Source organism: Cebus imitator, unplaced genomic scaffold (genome assembly GCF_001604975.1).
Source record: "Cebus imitator isolate Cc_AM_T3 unplaced genomic scaffold, Cebus_imitator-1.0 Scaffold33, whole genome shotgun sequence".
NCBI lineage: Eukaryota > Metazoa > Chordata > Mammalia > Primates > Cebidae > Cebus > Cebus imitator.
In genome coordinates this window covers 3,754,789-3,774,880 of record NW_016107348.1, presented here as the reverse complement: position 1 = coordinate 3,774,880, position 20,092 = coordinate 3,754,789, and the positions used below count along the sequence as shown (strand labels likewise).

General features: G+C 41.9%; 1 protein-coding gene across 6 annotated transcripts in view; it reads right to left on the bottom strand.

The window, feature by feature from the left end:
- Positions 1-20,092, bottom strand: part of NPL (N-acetylneuraminate pyruvate lyase) — a 38,649-nt gene that overhangs the window by 10,150 nt on the left and 8,407 nt on the right. For 5 of the 6 annotated variants that reach the window (XM_037737062.1, XM_037737063.1, XM_037737064.1 and 2 more), the window contains 7 exons: positions 15,351-15,424; positions 12,996-13,083; positions 7,957-8,014; positions 5,627-5,702; positions 3,641-3,733; positions 1,734-1,882; positions 1,560-1,606 (listed from right to left, as the gene is read on the bottom strand). In XM_037737062.1, the coding sequence (XP_037592990.1) occupies positions 1,560-1,606; positions 1,734-1,882; positions 3,641-3,733; positions 5,627-5,702; positions 7,957-8,014; positions 12,996-13,083; positions 15,351-15,424 (585 nt within the window). Of the gene's footprint in view, positions 1-1,559; positions 1,607-1,733; positions 1,883-3,640; positions 3,734-5,626; positions 5,703-7,956; positions 8,017-12,702; positions 12,956-12,995; positions 13,084-15,350; positions 15,425-20,092 lie in introns of those variants that run through there. The other variant, XM_017524497.2, reaches the window with a different exon arrangement.

Here is a 20,092-nt window from a genome sequence, read left to right as displayed (position 1 = left end):
AATTTCCAGGGGGATAAAGGTTTAATGGTGATATGATTTGGATCTGTGTCCCTGCCCAAGTCTCATGTTGAAATATAATCCCCAATGCTGGAGGTGGGGCCTGGTGGGAGTTGACTGGATCATGGGGGCAGTTTCCCATGGTTTAATTCATCTCCCTTTGTGCTGTTGTCGTGATAGTTCTCATGAAATATCGTTATTTAAAAGTGTGTGGCACCTGACCTCCTCTTCCTCCTGCTCTGGCCACGTAAGATGTACCTGCTTAGCCTTCCTCCATGATTGAAAGTTTCGTTCAGAAGCCAAGCACATGCTGCCAAGCTTCCTGCACTGCCGAATTGTAAGCCAATTAACCTCTTTTCTTATAAATTACTCAGGTATTTCTTTTTTCTTTTCTTTTTCTTTTGAGACAAAGTCTCGTTCTGTTGTCCAGGCTGGAATGCCGTGGTGCAATCTTGGCTCACTGCAACCTCCGCCTCCCAGGTTCAAGTGTTTCTCCTGCCTCAGCCTCCTGAGTAGCTGGGACTACAGGCATGCACCACCACGCCCAGCTAATTTTTGTAATTTTAGTAGAGACAAGGTTTCCCATGTTGGCCAGGCTGGTCTTGAATGACTGGACTCCTGATGTGCCTGCCTCGACCTCCCAAAGTGCTAGGATTACAGGCGTCAGCCACCATGCCCAGCCACTCAGGTATTGCTTTACAGCAACGTGAGAATGAACTAATACACATGTTCAGCAAATACAGCATTCAAATTTCCTCAGTAGAAATACCCCTGTAGTTATGATGGCTGTCATGGGCCATCTTGGCTTGGTGAACAAGCCATTTATATTATTCAACTCAGTCACTCTTTCTCAAAGCCAGGCTCAACAAAATATGCTATAAATGTTATTTTGCTCCCTTGGTACCTTTCAGTGAATGCAAACATTTCATTCAATTTGCTTACAAGCATATTCTAATGAATTAGGTTAACATGTGCAGTGGACATGCTAATTGAATTGCCTGTCTTTTGCTAAGTAGGCATTGGGGCATCATTAGGTAGCAATACCTAGGCAAGTGTCCATGTCAGGTCTAACCGTAATCATGTGCCCACACTTTTTTTTTTCTTTTTGAGATTGTATCTCACTCTGTCACCCAGGCTGGAGTGCAGTGGCATAATCTTGGCTCACTGCAACCTCTGCTTCCCAGGTACAAGCGATTCTCATGCCTTAGCCTCCCGAGTAGCTGGCATTACAGGCACATGCCACCAAACCAGGCTAATTTTATTTTTAGTAGAGATGGGGTTTTACCATGTTGGCCAGGCTGGTCTCGAACTCCTGACCTCAAGTGATCCGCCCACCCTGGCCTCCCAAATTTCTGGGATTACAGGTGTGAGCCACCATGCCCGGCCCAATGACTGAATTTGTTACAAACAGCTAAGCACTATTTCATTCCCTTTCACTGGAAGAATGTGGAAAAGAAAGGAAACTTCTATTCGAAGGGACGTACATGCAAGAAATACAGCTACTTTGGTGATGAATGCCTTGATGGGGGACATAATCACCGGGAAAAATGAGACATGCTTACCTGCCCACTGCTCCAGTTGCTCCCATCACCAGAGCACTCAACAGTTGCTAATCAGAAACAAAGAATATTTGCTTTTGTAAAAAAAAGAATGAGAAGAGATGCTACTATATAAATAGCTACACAAATTGTTTTGGAGGGAACTGACCTACTGCAACGTGCTAGGGGGTGACTTACCTCATCCACTCCAAAAAGGAAAGCAAATTGTTGCTGGCGATTCTGATCAACACATTGGCCGAAGTCTAAGAGATCTGTATCACTGAATTTCAGCCCTTGGAAGGTAGGGATCTTATCTTGAATCCCGTCCAACAACTCCTCAGCACGAACTGTTCAAAACAATAAGTGCCTCATTAATCTGCATCTCTAGGAAATAACATCTCGTACAGTGTCACACATCTGCAGTGAGCTGCCACATGCTGCTGTCAGCCAGAACTGACTGCAGACTGGGCATAATCACTTGTGCCTGACTAGCAGCTCCTATGTACTTGTCCAATTATAATCCTAAACTTTCCATTCCTTGTGAAGTGTAAATATCTATTTGGTCTTAGTCCCTGGTTCCTGAGACAAAGTACCTAAAACCCTTATAGACAGGGATGCTAGGAGAATATTTATTCTAACATTTGGTCTTCAACCCTGATTCCTGACACTCTCAAGACCTTTGTAATTTCCTGAGTGATAGAAGCATCTGACACAGAGCTCTTAAATCCCTTGGAATCTACAAAATGATATGTATATTTCTGTACCCTATGAAGTTGACTGATGGCTGGATCTCCTAGATAGCCTCAAGATGAGGGCTGGTAGCCAGGGAAACCAACCATGTGCTTAGAGGGTTGGAACTTTCAGTCACACCCTTGGTCTCTGGGGAGGAGAGGGGAACTAAAGATTGAGTTGATCAACGATGGCCAGTGATGTACTCAATAATGCCTACATAATGAAGCCTCCATCAAACCCCAAAAGAACAGGGCTTCTGGGTTGCTGAACACATGAAGGTGCCTGGCAGATGGCTTGTTCGGAGAGGGCACGAAATCTCCACGCCCCTTCTCACGTATCTTACCCTATGCATCTCTTCCTCTGGTTGTTTATCTGTATCCTTTGTAATAAATGGGCAATAGTTAGTAAAGTGCTTCTCTGAGTTCTGTGACCTACTGCAGCACATTAATTGAACCCAAAGAGGAGGTCAGTGGAACCCTGATTTATAGCTGGTCAGAAGTACAGGCCACAGCCTGGGACTTGAGACTGGCATTGAAGTGGGGGCAGTCCTGTGGGACTAAGCCCTTAACCTCTGGGATCCAATGCCAACTCCAGAAGACAGTGTCAGAACTGAATCCAATTAGAGGACACCCAGTTAGTCTCTGATGAAGAACTGGTTGTTGGGGGGAGAAATGCCCACACACATTTTGGTGGCCAGAGGTAAGATGTTTTGCGTTGAGTGGTAAGCATGAGAGTAGAGAATAGGAAAAGCAGGGGATTTTTTTTCCTCAGAGTGTTTATAAAGTACAGTTGAGTGGTAAGTATGAGAGTAGAGAATAGAAAAGCAGTTTTCCTCAGAATGTTTATAAAGTACAGCCTCTATTTTTCCTCTTATGGAATTTAAAAAAGAGTAGGATTTTAAAATTAATCTAAGACTTCATCTAATTGTAAAACTCTTCTCTCTGAAGAAATACAGTAATAATAAAAGAAAAGCTAGAAGAGAAGTCAAAAGAGATCAGAGGACTTTCGTGTGTGCTACAGGCACTAAGAATACAACAGGTTCAAAGCAGACACACTCCTGTCCTAGTGAGGGATACAGACTCATGTCTTCTCAATAAGAAGAAGGGGTGTATGTGATAGAGACAAAAGGCATATGCTACAAGTGTCCAGAGATCAAATTTCCTTTCATACCTAATAACTTCCATTATACGGCAGTGTGAATGATTGATAAGGCGTGGGTCTTTAGAGTGAAATTTAGGAACAATTGGAGCTGCCCAGTTAATGGTGGTGGGCTTTTGCGGCGTGGGTTAGGGTGGGATGGAGTGGTTTCTTAGCATAATAGGGTAAGATGTGAGAGTTGGGAGGAAAGAAATATCAAAAGAAGCAGTACTTACTCTTTACTCCTGTCAAGGCAGGAATGTGATAGTAATAAAATGGCAGAGCAGGGGCAGCAGCAGCCACTTCCTTTAGGAAATTAATCAGGACATCTGAAAGAACAGCAGGAACAGTCATGGTGTGAACAGGTGTAAAACAGTGGCTTTCCTTGGTTAAAAAAAAAAAAGAATCACCTGATGAAACAACCACGTTTCTCAGAAGCCTCAAATTCTCAACCACTCTTACCATCCCTGCTATTGCAATGTTTTTGCAACTCACTTCCTTCAAAGTTTTATTTTCCTTTCTGTAGAAAGCCCAAAACAAGATGGTTATTCTCCTACCATACTAAACTCTATTAAAAAAAAATTGATGAAAACCTTCCCACATATTAAGAGATGATCATGAAATACATTTATAAAAATAGAAGTCCATCACATAAGACTCTTGTCTTCTTACTCCAAAAAGGCTAAGTGTGGACAGTAAACAACAGAGACTACTATAGAAAATAGATCAGAATAATAAGGTTGTAATTAAGAAAGTTCTGTAACAAAAAGATAAACAATATCTGCTTCAAGATATAAGTTATAGGAGTAGGGGCACATTTCACAAGATTTCCAGCAAAATTTGGTACTTTTCCCTTTGGGGAGAAATCCAGACACCCTGGTTTGCTGAGGAAGTGGGGTTTCCTATATCACCTCATGGGAGCTTCGCTTGTAGCACTACTGCAGATGATAGGTCTAGCGGCACTCCTCATGTTTTAGATGCCACTAGGAAATGGGAGAATTTTATGTACACCATCTGAATACTGTTATGATGTGTATTCAGTCTAGGATAATATTTCTGACAAATTATTATGCATAGATTCATTGTTTTTCCTTTTAGGAAAAATATTCATTTAAAAATTTATAAAGCCATGTGAAAAAGTTTTTAAATGTTGGGCTGGACACAGTGGCTCATGCCTGTAATCCCAGCACTTTGGGAGGCTGAGGCAGGAGGATCAGCTGAGACCAAGAATTCAAGCTCTTCCTGTGAAAGATCATACCAACATCTCATCCCTACAAAAAAATTTAAAAAAAAAATTAGCTGGGCATGGTGGCACAGGCCTGTAAGTCCCAGCTACTTGGGAGGCCAAGGGAGGAGGGTTGCTTGAGCCCAGTAGTTCAAGGCTGCAGAGAGCTATGATCATGCCACTATACTCCAGCCTGGGTGACAAAGCAAGACCCCCATCTCTAAAAAACAAATAATTAAAAAAAATTTAAACTTTTAAAATGTTCATTTTAAACTCCCTATTTATAAATATTAAATTACTTATCTACATGAGCTATTTTCTATGCCACAATAATAGGTGATATTTCCTGATGATTTAGAGCCATTATACATTTAATTATGGATTTACTGCATCGTGTAGGCAAATAATGTCTGTTTTTATCCTTCTAAAATTTATATTTCCTAAAATTTATATTTCTTTTTTGGCTAATCAAAAAGGATTAAAAATACTTAGTATAATTAGATACCATAAATAGTTTCCACAGAGAAAGCAGTGGAGAAAGAGAAAGCAATACTTCGGTATTTCGGAAGACAATGAATATTTCTGTGAAATCTCTTAGAATTCATTTACTCAACCTTGAACAGGATATGTAGTCTCAAAATGCCCATCACTTATATTCTTCTAAGTAAAATGGTCCCATGCTTTGCCATGTGACTGACACCCTATGTAACTCACTGGTCCAGGAGCAGACATTTGACCCAAACATAGGCATCTACAAATCAACCAGGGGTCAGTGGATAACGCAATCAGATTACTGGGCAAAAGAACTGAAGTACTTTAAGGCAGTCTCTTTTATGATCCAGGGAGAGCAAATATTTCAGAGTACCACTGTAGCACTGCAACTTCAAGCCTCCAATCTACAGTACTTTACTTTCACAAATTAAATATAACCATTTTGAATGGAGGCAAGAAGAAGTGGACCATGTGAGGTGCCATGCATTCAGACCTATCCACTTACCTTTGGACCATGGCTTGAGGAAGAACGGTGCAATGACAGCAATGCCATCGGCTCCTATTTCTGCTGCATGTTGGGCCTTTAAAGGAAAAACAACGACCATATTGGAACAAGTGATTTATTATAGTTACCTACAGCTTAGATAGTAAGGTCTGTAACAAGCTCTTCAAATTTGCCTAATGATGCACCACTGGAGAGTGGGGAAATTAGCCAAATTTAATGAACGTCATTGCCAGGAAAATCCCAGGTTGCAAAGTAAAGCTCCTTGATGAAGGTGAGCTATGCACTTAATCTTATACTTCTTCATATTTTGGCAGTACAAAAAACCTTGCTCAGGAGACATAAATGGTTCATTTTGATGAGTTGTAACTGTTAATTGAGATATCTGCTGATGTAATTTCTCTTCTGTTCAGTCCATTGATGATACTATCTTTGCTGTAAATGACATGACAGTTGTATTTTACAATCTGTATTACAGATTGGGAATGCAGTTGAGACAGGCTGAAAATGAAAAGCTGATACACATCACAGAAGATACTTTACACCATGTTTCTGATATTTTCTCAGATTCCTCCAGAAAAAAGTACCCTTGCTGGGCACTTGTAACACATTTTATCTATTTCAAATAAAGTACCTAAACCTACCCGGTGGTAAGGCAGTTGTGTATGGTGACTGTCCTCCAACCAGAGTCTAAGTCCCTCAGGACAGGGCTCAGATCTTGCTCACCCTTGAGTCCAGGTCAATCATGGTACTGGGCACATAGCAAGGAACCAGCAGATGCTTGTTGATTGTTTCAAAATATGCCCCACTATCTAAAAAGGGACAAGGGCTTCCTTCTGAGACTTTGACTTATACTATCTATATCTAATAGACATGATTATCTTTCGCAGAAGTAAACTAGCACAGTTAAAAGGAGAAGACTGGGATATACTCCAGTGAAGGCACTGGGATTAATTTCATTAACACAGGATCAGAATGTGATATATTTAAATCATTTGCTTCGTACTCTGTTTAGAAAAAGAGTAGAAAAGTAACCTTAGCTGAAATCAAGGAAAGAGGAAACACCTAAGAGAGTCGATGGCAGTGTCCATTTGAGCATCATCCAATAAAGAGTTACGGCTAAGCAGATGCTAATGTTATTGTCTCTTTGACAAGACTACCCCCATACCAGGAGATTATCCCTATACCAAAGAATTATTCATTCCAAGTTTACCTCTATACCATTCTGGTGTTCAGCCCAATAGATGATACTGTCATTCATATCATTACATGATAATATTTTAAAATTTATATTATGCATTGGAAAAGAAACAATTGAAAAGAGAGAAAAAAGAAAAATATACCTTATACCATACTGCCTTAGTTGAAAAACCTTTTGTAAGAATAGCAAATCAAATGTAAGAATAATAAATCAAGTCTCTAAATTCTCATTCCACATTTATTAAGGCTAATGATAGATCTTCCTTTGCAGCTTGCCTAAAGCACTAAATTGCAATTTTTTTGGCAAATATATATTATACATCCCATTTCTAAATCCAAATAATAGCCAAAACAAACCAAACCCATTAAGAAGAAGCTGGGCCAGAAAAAGTCATTATAACCTTTGGAGTTAAAATATCTAGGTTCTGAAAACATGGTTAATTTGTAGTAGTCCAGGCACAGGGTCTTCTGATGAACAACTTTAAATATCTTTATTCTTTCTTTTCTTAACCAATTCACCCAGGCCTCAGAATCACCACACCACTTGCTTTTCTGCCACCTAACCTGCTAATCCCTAAACCTGGAGCAATCCAATTGTCTGTATTCTTCTTCCTATGTTCTGTGTACCAGGAAAAAAATTCCATAACTGTGATGAAGGATGGTATGACAAATTTATGACTTACAACTTAAGTTAGTTTTCAGCATCACTGAGCAATCCCTTTTGTGTTTTAGCTCCCTCTCCCTTTCTCCAATGCAGAATTCACATTTGCCATTCTTCAAGCCTTTATCAATTTGCCCCTCAGTGCCCTGCAGATGGCACTGCCTTCTACTTCCCAGAGAAAACGGAAATTGGCTCAAGTTCTGCTCCTTACCTACAAACTCAGCTACAGCTGCATCCATCCTTACTCTTCTTGGAGGAAGGTGCCTCCATGTCCTATCCTACAGTCATCATCTGGAGCTACAACCCTTTCTTTGTGGCTCAGTGCCTGCTTCTGCAGTGAGCCCCTGAGATCCTACACCTTATCTTTTCAGGCACAGCATCCACCACATAGCAAATATTGTATTGATTTTAACTGCAGCACAAAAATGGATGCCCCTTGAGTGGTCTCTCCCGGATGGAGCTGCATACATACCAGCTCTTGTGACTCCTTCAAGCTCAGTGCTCCTACGTGAATTACCACCTGATCCAGCCTGCAAAAGAGAAAACACTGCTGCATCGCGTAGAGTTTAGAGGAATGCAGAAGGGCTGCACTATCCTGGTTTGCACTGGTTTTAGCAGTTAACTGATGCCTTCTTAGTCTCACTTATTAAGTTCTATAGCAACATATTTAAAATTAATCTACCTAAAGAGGCTTATGGTGATCTTTTTAACATAGATCATTAATATCAAAGTCTAGTCATGTTACTGAGAGGTTGGTTGTGATTTGACCGTGCCTAGGATGATTTTGATATCACAGCAGAATAGAGTCAACCTCAAAGGAGGTAATTAAAGGCAAGATTAAAATGGTATTCCATTTCTTCCTTTCTGTAGGAATACAGCCATTCCTGCAATGACTTCATTCAGAGCCAGTGGGAAGGTGGTACGTTTATACAGTATCATGGAGGTTTCATGTTGCCAACAGCAGAAGTATATGCTGAAAACCATTAAACATGTACAGACATGGGATTCATCTCTCATTAAGTTAGAGACAGAGGATCACAGAGATAATTTAGCCCATTATCTTAAAGGTAAGTAAATTGGAGTCTGTAGAAATTAGTTTTATATCCATGCTTACAGAAAAAAAAAACTTCTAAGTTGTGATAAAAGACACAAAACTTAAAAATCAATTCTAGGTTGGGTATGCAGTGGCTCATACCTATAATCCCAGCACTTTTAGAGGCCAACTTGAGCAGACTGCATGAGCTCAGGAGTTCAAGACCAGCGTGACCAACATGGAGAAACCCCATCTCTACTAAAAATAAAAAAAAGTAGCCGGGCATGGTGGCACGTGCTTATAATCCCAGCTACTCAGGAGGATGAGGCAGGAGAATTGCTTGAATCTGGGAGGCAGAGGTTGCAGTTTGCTGAGATCGTGCCACTGTACTCCAGCCAGGGCAACAAGAGCAAAACTACATCTCAAAAAATAAATAAATAAATAAATGAAAACAAACAAACAAATTCTAATGGAAATAAAGGATCTAGTTTAATCATGTTAGAGTCAATAATTTACGTGTCAGGTGTCAGGTATTACATATGATTTTTGTAAATAAATGATATTGCATATATTTATATAACAGTGCTGGTACTGGCTAATATTTGTTGACTTAGAATGTAAATTGAAAAAAAAAATCAAGATGCCAACGGTGAATCAAGCACTAGGGAAGAAATCTAGTTGGGAGGTGGTACAACATAACTGTTAAGAACTTATATCCTGGGTGCAGTGGCTCACAGTAAATGCTTAATAAATATTACCAGTTATTACTGTTAAGCCTTAAGAATAGAGCCTTAAAGAAAAAAAATGGGACAACAAAAAAGAAAAAAAAAGAATAGAGTCTTTGATGCTGTAAAAAATATAGAAAACAGTAAAGATAAGGAATCATTAGGGATTTAAAAAAATGTCTAGGGAATGGAATTTAAGGTTCAGTTAAGCAGAATTTGAAAAACAATAACTGATTAATCAATACATGAGTACTTAATCTGGTTAAGCATGGTTTTAGATGCTGTATTTGGTGGTGTCATGTGCATGAAGATGGGTATGATACTGAGATATTTTTGGTTGGAGATAAAAATTGTTTCCTCAAAGAGTCCAACCAGGAACTAGTCCTGTGGGCAGTGAATTCACTTTAAAAAGCAACGTCCTATCTTGCAAATCTCCTCAGAATCTGGCCAAAAGAGGATAGTTGCTCTCATACCCCAATGGTCATTTTTGGGGGTACTCCATGTTCCATCTGGGGAGAGGCTACAGTGAGACTGGTCTTCTAAAAGTGGAATTAATAATGTTCAGCCATGAATGCAGTCATCCCAGTGAGTCTTCTGAAGGACACTGAATAACACATACCGTCATGAGACAGAGACACAACATTCCTGTTTAGGCCCAATCACGGAGTCCTCCAGGGGTTCCTGCTAGCTCTGTCTTAGGTAAAACAGGACCTAGCTGGGAAGTGACACGATCAGGTTTGTATTTTTAAAGAATAGAAGACTTCTGAATGGAAAAAGGAGGGCTGACTGACCTGTTGGACTCTCACCAGCAGTTTTATTGCATGACCCTTTCCTTCACTACCCCTTTCTTTTGCCTTAGGTGAAGCCAATCATCCATTTGCTCTTCCCCTTTCTCCTGGGCTGCTAGATACAGCTACCACTGTTAGAAATTTAAAATACACATTTCCTAGTAATCTCCCAATCCAGGAGAGGGCTCCAACGAGCCTTCTGGCTGTTATGACTCATTTCCCTGGAGTGGCTACTCCAAATCTTGACTATTCCTGTCAAGCTCTAAATTCTTACCAATTACTTGTTCTGGGCAGATGTCTGAGTCCCAGAGACCAAAGATGAAGCAGCTTTCAAACACAGACTCCCTTACCCTTCCTCCTCTCCACCTGTGTGTGGGGCTACATCACCGTTTGCTTTCCTCCTAGCTTCTCAGCTGTTTTTTTTTTTTTTTTTTTNTTTTTTGAGACGGAGTTTTGTTCTGTCGCCCAGGCTGGAGTGCAGTGGAGTGATCTTGGCTCACTGCAACCTCTGTCTTCCAGGTTCAAGCAATTCTCCTGCCTCAGCCTCCTGATTAGCTGGGATTACAGGTGCTTGCCACCATGCCCAGCTAATTTTTGTATTTTAGTTGAGGCAGGGTTTCTCCATGCTGGCCAGGCTTGGTGTTGAACTCGTGATCTGCCTGCCTCAGCCTCCCAAAGTGCTGGGATTATAGGTGTGAGCCACTGTGCCCAGCTGGTGTTATATCTTTAAAACCCAATATAAATTTTGAGTTGAATCAATTTCTGATCAATTCATCAGGATGTAATCCTATCATCAGTGGAGAAACATCTGTATTTCAAACTCCTAGCCAACCCCCCATCCAAGAACTTTCATCAGAGTTATCAATTCACCACTTTTTTTTTTTTCTTTTTTTTAAGACAGGGTCTTGCTCTGTCACCCAGGCTGGGGTGTAGTGGTGTGATTTTGGCTGACTGCAACCTCTATCCCCCCAGGCTGAAGTGATCCTCCTGTCTCAGCTTCCCAAGTGGCTGGGACCACAGGGGCATACCACTATGCCTGGCTAATTTTTTTTTTTTTTTTTGTAGAAATGGGGTCTTCATATGTTGCCTAGGCTGGTCCTGATCTCCTGGGCTCAAGCAATCTACCTGCCTAGGCCTCCCAAAGTGCTGGGATGTCAGGTGTGAACCACTGTACCCTGCCAAGGTTTACTGGTCTTTTATGTATCTTTAATCTCGTCTCCCCTGGCAGTTTTTCAGCATAGAAACATGCTCAACATTTTTCCACTTAACGAAACTGTCCTCCTTTCAAACTTGCCTATTCCTTCCTAATCTACTACTCCATCTCTCCTCTCCTTCCCTTTGCCAGAAATCTCTCTGTGAGGATCAGCTGCACTTACTGCCCACACATGCAGATGTCTACTGCATGCTATAGCTCACTGCAGTCTGGCTCCTCTACAATAACCTGACTGGCCCCACTCTCAGAGGTCATCAGTGACTTTCTGTGATATGTCAAACCTAGTGGTTTTCTCAGTCTTTCATATGCTGACTTTCATGGCATCTAATAGTTATTATAACAAATGTTATAATGAACACAGCACCTACTGCATCTACTGCAAATAGTTACAATGAATTCTTACGTTAGTGTGAATGTGTTACGTGAATGATGCTTGCTAGGCACTGTTCTAATCCTCACTACAACCTCCTCAGTGAGGTACTATTATTATTTCTACTTTAGGAGTGAGGCACATAGAAGTTGGGTGATGTGCCTGAGTCCCCAAAGCTAATAAAAAGCAGAGCTGGGCCTCAAACAGACAGTGGGGCTCTATGGCCCCTGCTACACTGGCGCTCTCTGAAATCATTCTCCTCCCTGGCTGCAGTGACCAGACCCACTCCCAACCACCCTCCTACCCCCGAGGGCTTTCTGTCTCTGCCTACTTCCCTGTCCCTCATTTTTGGTACTGTTCTTAATGTGTACCCTTAGCCTTCCTGTTTTCACACTCTGCCCATGGTCCTTAATCTTTTTGGACCCTAGATGCCACAAAATTAACTGAAAGCTGATGGTTCACCAGAAAATGCTTCCATGAATATGCACTCAAACTTGGCACGTAATTTCAGAGTACTGGAGGTGCCCTGAAGCCATGAAGGCTTCCCAAGGACATCATGGGCTTCACACTGACAACCTCTGCTCACTTACCTCTGGTCTTTTACCTCCACCTAAGGCAACATTGATTATTCCCTTCTTGTTTATGCATTCATCAGAAGGGCTGGGGTGTTACTTTTCATGATCTAATATCCTTACCGGATGGTCGGCAACCTGAAGGCAGAGCTCCTACTTTATATTGCCGGTGCCTAGCACGGTACATGACATATAACAACGTAACAGACAATCAATAAAACTTAGTTAACTGGCAGTGCTTATGGAACTGATACTATCCTGTTTGTTCAACCATAGTATGAATTGGGTGTTACAAAATATATCACTGCATGGAAGTTTAGGAGCTACAGAAAGTCCTCAAACAGCGCAAGAGGAAGCACCATAAAAGAGCACGTTGAGTTGGATACACAGAGACCTATAAGGAGAAATGGGCCAATACAAGCATCAGGTGCTCATCCCAAGAAGGGAAGGGGTGTGAGTTGCTCAGTGGAAGGGCCAGGTGACCAGCAGAGTCCGTCACCACCCTCCCGTCTTATCCTTCAGCCCAAGGATGGGTAACTGTGAGGGGATTGGCCTTGGAGACAGATAAGAGGCAGTTTCTCAATGGAGCCTCTGGGAGGCAGGTGTGCCTAGCAGTTTGGCTATCCTGCACAGAAAGGGAGGGGGCTCTTCTCCAAGGAGCCAGGATTCCTGGGGCCCTGCTCATCTTCCCACCAGCTGACCTTGAGCCCAGGCTCTGACCAGAAAGCAGGGAGGCTGTATCCTCTGGGGAAGAGGCTCACTGAATACAGCTGTTGCCAAAAAGCATTTTTATCCTGGGCAACCACTCACTTGTCCTTCCCTTTTGTCACCCACTCCTCTGCAACCTGGCGACGCTCTGAGACGCTCAGGGACAGGCCTTCTCCTGTTGTGCCATTCACTGTTCCAAATGAAGAGTAAGTCAGTGAGACCAAGGCATACCTCTGCTCCTCCCACCCTGAGTCTGAAAAGCACACGGTCAGAAATTTCTGCACTGAGGATGGTCAGGAGGGGAAAATGCCACATTTCCATTTTCACTTCAAACTCCATCTTTTTCCCACCTTCACCTTGTCAAAAGCAGTGGGAAGGTTAACTGTGACTCGTAATTATAAATCTGACCTTGATATCAGGGAAAGACAGAAAATATTTTAAATGAAGACAGAGATGACTGCCGACATTTTACATCAATCTGCAGACACACCACCCAGTTTTATATCTGGGCTTGAATGGCAGGAAAATCAACACCATCCAGTACCATCATGTCAAATAAGTGGGAGTTACACACGTGGGTGCTTTTGTGTGCTACAGATCTCAGACTATCTCCATTTACAGTTTGACATGATGGTAGTGCTCTAGGACAACTCACTTTTTAAATATTTCATAAATAAGCACAAAGGATGTTAATATTTCTTACACCAAGTGTTCTTACGTATTCACTTACTCTCACAACGACCCAGCAAAGTAGAAATTATTTTTCTCATTTGTAGATGAAAACACAAGGTCTGAAACAGTAAATAGGTTTGAATCCAGAGCTGTGTGATTCCAAAAGTCATCTTTCTTCTTTTCCTTCTACTACAATCATTTCTTAGTGGGTCACAGAAAGATGCCTATGGCAGTAGGATGCGTTACTGAGGTCTCATGCATATGGTGGCACTCTGAATCTCTAAGCACTCAGCACTGGGTTGGAAGAGGGGAGGTTTGGGAGGGGAGTCAGAAAGTATTTTTAACCACTCCTTTGGGGTTTTGACTTCAAGTATGCTCCAGTCATAGGGATATTCCTGCTTTTTCCTCATACCCAGGGGAGACCTGCTGCCCTTTGTGGAGTCAGCATCTGCCTTCCCCACTATGGCTTAGTGCTGTAGAGGGACGTTGAGTGGTTTTGTAATCAGGTTTCGGTTTTGACGTGGTCCAGGGCACTTCTTCACACAAGTTTTAATCTGCTCTGATTATTATTGCAGGTACTTCCAGCTCTGGAGGGGCTCCGTCGGTAGAGCAGTAGCTCAGAGTCAAGGTGTAGTGTCCTCAGAATAAAAATGCATCTAAGAGTCTGCGAACCCGGAACACCATACAAGGGATGGCTCAACCGCAGGTAAGTATGTTAAAAATGCTCAAGATCCAATTTTTTTAAACTTTCACTTTCTAGGAAATAAATGGGGATAAGTACTAATCCTGTGATTTCTTTGTGTGCTACATTTAGAGTCTTCCTTTCATTCACAATTTGAAAAGCCAAGTAAAGAGAGAATAAAGTCAATTCTTAAGAGAGAGAAGAGGCTGGGTGGGGTTGCTCACTCCTATAATCCCAGCACTTTGGGAGGCTGAGGCGGGTGGGTTACCTGAGGTCAGGAGTTTGAAACCAGCCTGGTCAACATGGCGAAATCCCGTCTCTACTAAAAATACAAAAATTAGCTGAGTGTGGTGGTGTGTGCCTATAGTCTAGCTACTTGGGAAGCTGAGACAGGAGAACTGCTTGAACCTGAGAGGCGGAAGTTGCAGTGAGCCAAGACTGTGCCACTGCATTCCAGCCTGGGGGGAGACAGAGCAAGACTCCATCTCAAAAAAGAGGTCGAGGCAGGCAGATCATGAGGTCAGAAGTTTGAGACCAGCCTGGCCAACATGGTGAAACCCCCTCTACTAAAAATACAAAAATTAGCCAGGCATGGTGGTGGGCACCTGTAATCCCAGCTACTAGGAAGGCCAAGGCAGGAGAATGGCTTGAACTTGGGAGGTGAGGTTGCAGTGAGTCGAGATTGCGCCATTGCACTCCAGCCTGGGCAACAGGAGCAAACTCCATCTCAAAAAAAAAAAAAAAAAATAGAGAGAAGGTGGTTTAGTTGTTACTTAAGAGGGTTTAGTTGTTATTCTACCACTTCTTGGCTGAATGGCCTGGAGCAACTTAGAGTATATCTGAGTCATATATTTTCATCTCTAAATGGGGATAAAAATAATACCTTAAGTGTTGGCACACCATCAAATGAGGTAATCTCTTGAGGTGCTTTGTAGGTCTAACAGTGGTGGGTCTACAGATTCACAAATTTTAGTTAGCTTAGCCAGGCTCCATCATAACTTATGACAGCATGACTCTGTGACCTCTTGGCTGGTAACCAGGTGAGATATACCTTCTAAAGACCGAGCTGGAGACATATAGAGACATCACCAGGGTTGACTTACCAAAGATGTTCTTCACTCCCTGCTCTTTCACAAGATAATCCACATACTGACCAATTACTGAAAAGTTGATTTCTCTAGAAGATGTGGGGAAAAATGGGAAAAAATTGCATATTTAGTCTTTTTCAGATTATTCAACAAATCCTCAGGTATATAAACGGCTCCCTCTTGCTAATATTATTAAAAATCCACTCAATTTGTGAAATTCTTAGCCTGCTCTAAATAATGACTGGGCTTTTTACCCCCTGAATCTGGTGATTTCTCCACTCAGCCATGTATGCCTCACTTCTATGAGCAAAACACTATTAGTTATCAACAGAGTCTTTATATTTACACCTCATCACAAGTATTTAAAAACTAGTTATCTAATTATCTTTCTTTTTAGAGCCCATATGGCCATGTATCTTTTGCCCATTTTGGGGAAGAGTGGTGGTCAGGGACACGGTTAAATGAGAACTTAACATTTGCCATTTGATTCCAAGTGCTGGGATTACAAGTATGAGCCATCATGTCTGGCCTGTCCCTTCTTGTGTTTTCCCACCCTACTCTCAGGGTACCTAGGTCCATTTTCATTGCTGGAGGCCATTATCCATGATCAATTATTAGGAAGTCATTCAAGAGGATGTAAACATTCATTTCTTAAGCTTACAAGACAGGAAGATTCAATCTTAGTAAGAATTTTAGCCCTGAATATTTGTGACAGCACGTGAAATCTTAAACCCATCTGTATTTGCTGGTTTTATACTGAAGAAGGTTAACAGTTAGAAAGGAACTTCGTCATCACTTTGCCTCTCAAAGGCAGAACAGCAGCATCAGCATCTGGGGGACTTTGTTATACATGAAGTATCCCAAGCCCCACACAGTCCTGCTCAGTTAGAATCTGAATTTTAACAAGATCCCCATGTGACCTGCATGCCCTTGGCAATTTGAGGCATGTAACCTTGTAAGGATCTGATGCTTAAGGTTAAGGGCACTTTTCTTAAAATCATATTGATTTCAAAATCTAGAAACTGACTCACAAGCAAATTGTATTAGGCAATCTGTCCTCAATCAAAATGCAGGAGGGGAATGATGGGCAATGAAGAGTGAAATCCAAAGAAAAACGGTGCAGCAAGTCTGGGTTAAATGGTTACACCGTACCCATGGTTACACCGCCAAGAACACAGAGTGCTAGCTGGCTGCCACTACACTTTTGTCTGTGGGGCCAGAGAATCCTACTTTAAGTTTGGCCTTATTAACATTCTTTTCACCTTTACCTACTGTATTCCTTAAACAACAAAAATAAAACACACACAAAAAATCTGATGTATCTAGAAAACAAAGACATCAAATGGTATTCGTCAAAAGGAATAAGAACAAAAAGACATATGATAGAAAACAACTGACTCTGAGACTAAAAGGAAAGCTACTAAATGTGAAGACTGCACAGGCAATCATGCCTATAACAAGTTCAGAGAAAAGACAGCAGGCCTGAGCCTGCCAGTTGGGAAAAGGTATGTTAAGGCAATTATAAAGCCTGTAAGGGGAGCGAACTCCCTAATTATGGCACATGCCCCCATATGCTAACACTGCTCCCTCCTGGCCTCAGTCTGCACCTGGAACAGCCCAGGTGTTCAGCAAAGGCTGGGCAAAGGAGTGGTGATGTGGGAAGTGACAATGATGAGCTCTGCCTTTACAAGCCGCTTAGTACCACACATAATATTTTGAAATTTCTCTATTAATTGAATAAAGAAGATAGTATACATGAGTAAAATAGCAAAATATAATGAAGGTTATGACTGAGTCAAAAATTAAGCGTATGGGGGCTCAGAAGAGAGACTGATAAATGACAGCTAGGGAGGCTGGAAAGAAGACATCTAAGGGCTGGATCTGGATAAATAGGACAAAACCCTAAGATCCTCAAACATTTTTTTTTTTTTTTTTGAGACAAAGTCGCATTCTGTCTCCCAGGCTGAAGTGCAGTGGTGTAATCATGGCTCACTGCAGCCTTCACCTCCTGGGCTCAAGTGATTCTCTCGCCTCAGCCTCCAAAGTAGCTGGAACCACAGCTGCAGCTAACTTTAAATTTTTCGGTAGAGATGAAGTCTCACTATATTGCCTAGACTGGTCTCAAACTCCTGGGGTCAAGCGCTCCTTCTGCCTCAGCCTCCCAAAGTGTTGGGATTACAAGTGTGAGCCACCACATCCGACCCCTCCAACATTCTTGAGAGATACTGTTTGGCCCTATTCTAGTATCATCCTCTTTTTAGGGAGTTGGCTGTACCCTTAGGCAGGTCTAGGTCAGTATGTGAAACTGGAAGCTCCTTCTCTTTCCTCCATGAACTTTACAGTTTGTTGGCCTCAGTGGATAGTGCTTCCACCTACAGTCACCTCTTTCCCTCAGGCCTTGCTGGGAGACAGGCTATTCAGCTGACAATTTCACTCAGGGTTAGAGATCTAATGGGTTATGCATTATCTGTCCCTTCAAGAAAGGAGATGGCGGTTTGCTGCTGCTTATAAAATGCGCTAACCTACAAGAATCAAAGTAGCTGGAACCACAGGTGCAGCTAACTTTAAATTTTCAAAATTTTTAAATTTTTCATTTTACAAGAACGATACTAATGGCAGAATTTTGGGGGCAAAATTTTGGGGGCAGTGGCCATGACTCAGAAAATGTTCTTGAATTCAAGTCCTTTTGTAACTACCAGATCTCTTTAGCGAGATCTAGGTTGAAAAGGGGCTAACTCTAAATGTGTTTGACTCTGATAATATATTTTTTCCTTAAAGAGTATTTGAAGAGCCAGAAAAATCTAATGTCAGGGCTGATGGGTGTGGTGGCTCATGCCCGTAATCCCAGCACTTTGGGAAGCTGAGGTGGGTGAAACACTTGAGGTCAAGAGTTTGAGACTAGCCTGGCCAACATGGTGAAATCCTGTCTCTACTAAAAATGCAAAAATGAGCTGGGCATATTGGTGGGCACCTGTAGTCCCAGCCTGTAATAGGGAGGCTGAGGCAGGAAGATTGCTTGAAACCAGGAGGTAGAGGTTGCAGTGAGCCAAGATGGTACCACAGCTGGAAATGGGCAAGAGTAGCAGCAGGCCCCACTTCAGAGGACTGGCTGCCCCCAGGTCCCTCAGGCATTTCAGATCCCTGCCTGACTCTGCAGGTGCAAGCTTGCAGCCTTGGGCTGAGATGCTCAGCGGCTCCAAGCACAAATGGAGGTGAAATCATCCAGTGCTGTTACCACGTGTTACATAGGTGCCCAAAACATAGGGTGAGGGTGACAGTAATTCTCCTTGAGGACTTTGTCCATTTTATTTTAGTTTTTGAGACAAGGCCTTGGTCTGTCACCTAGGTTGGAGTATAGTGGCATAATCACGCTCACTGCAGCCTCAATTTCCCAGGCTCAAGTGATCCTCTGGCCTCTGCCTCCTCAGTAGCTAGGACTACAGCTGTGTGCCACAACACCCAGCTAATTTTTGTATTTTTTGTAGAGATGGGGTTTTGCCACGTTCCCCAGGCTGGTTTTGAACTCCTGGGCTCAAGCAATCTGCCTGCCTAGGACTCCCATAGTGCTCGAATGACAGGTGTGAGCCATCATACTTGGCCTGTCCCTTCACTTGTTTTCCCACCCTACTCTCTGGGTACCTAGGTCTATTTTCATCACCAGAGGCCATTATCCATGATCAATTACCAGAAGTCACTAGAGAGACTGGAAACAATGAGACTGGATACTTATTCTGCCTACCCACTGGGTATTCGGAGCTCAGTGCTCACAGAAGTGAGTTGAAACAAGTCAATCCACTTGAGTAGGTTGCACTGTACCTTCTCTTCTTTCATGAGCCCCAAGAACACATCTAACAACTGGGCACATCAGGGGAGAGTGACCCAGAACCAAATTCCATGCTTGCTCTAGTTGCTTTTATATTTAAACCCAGTTTAATGTCTTAATTTCAATTACTGGGGATTCAGATTATTTGCCTTGGGTTTAGATTCATGCCTTGGAGCCATGAATTTTTGCTGTTGTTGTTGAGACAGGGTCTTGCTATGTTGTCTAGGCTGGCCTCAAACTCCTGAATTCAAGTAATCCTCCCAAGTAGCTGGGACTACAGATGTGTGCCACTGTGCCCCATTAATTTTATTTAACTTTTTTTTTTAATTACAAAAGCTATATAGTTTAGTTTAGAAAGTACATACAATAAAAAAAGAAAACTCACTCAGGATATCTCTGGAGATGATTCTTCTTAGTTTGATATTTTTCTATTCACAAATATACATATTATTTTCTTATATAAATATGGCCATATTAGACACAGTTTCATATTTTTCACTCAGCATTCTAATTTTAACCTTTCCCCACATTTTTAGATGGTCCATTACTATACTGGCTAAACAGCATTCTATTTTATGGATAAATATAATTACTTTTTCTAATTGTCTGTTCTTGGACATTTAGTTTGCCCAAACTATACAAGCAGAAGAAAGTCTTCTGTTCTTTTTGCCACAAATTGAGGTCTAGAGTGGGTGGACTGTGAAACTGCAGGTAGACTCTACAACTCATCTAGAGTAGAAGGGTAACAGAATTTTTCTGAAGTGGCTTTTCAGAGAGAAATCCCTATTGTTGTTTGTTTCCTGTCCTGGTGCACAAAACACCACGGAAGACTTTCGCTTTAACTGAGAAGGCAGAATCCACAAGACAGGCAGTTTTCATGCCTCACATGATGTGGCATGCGTACTAGAAAATCTGATTTTCCATTTTCTTTTGC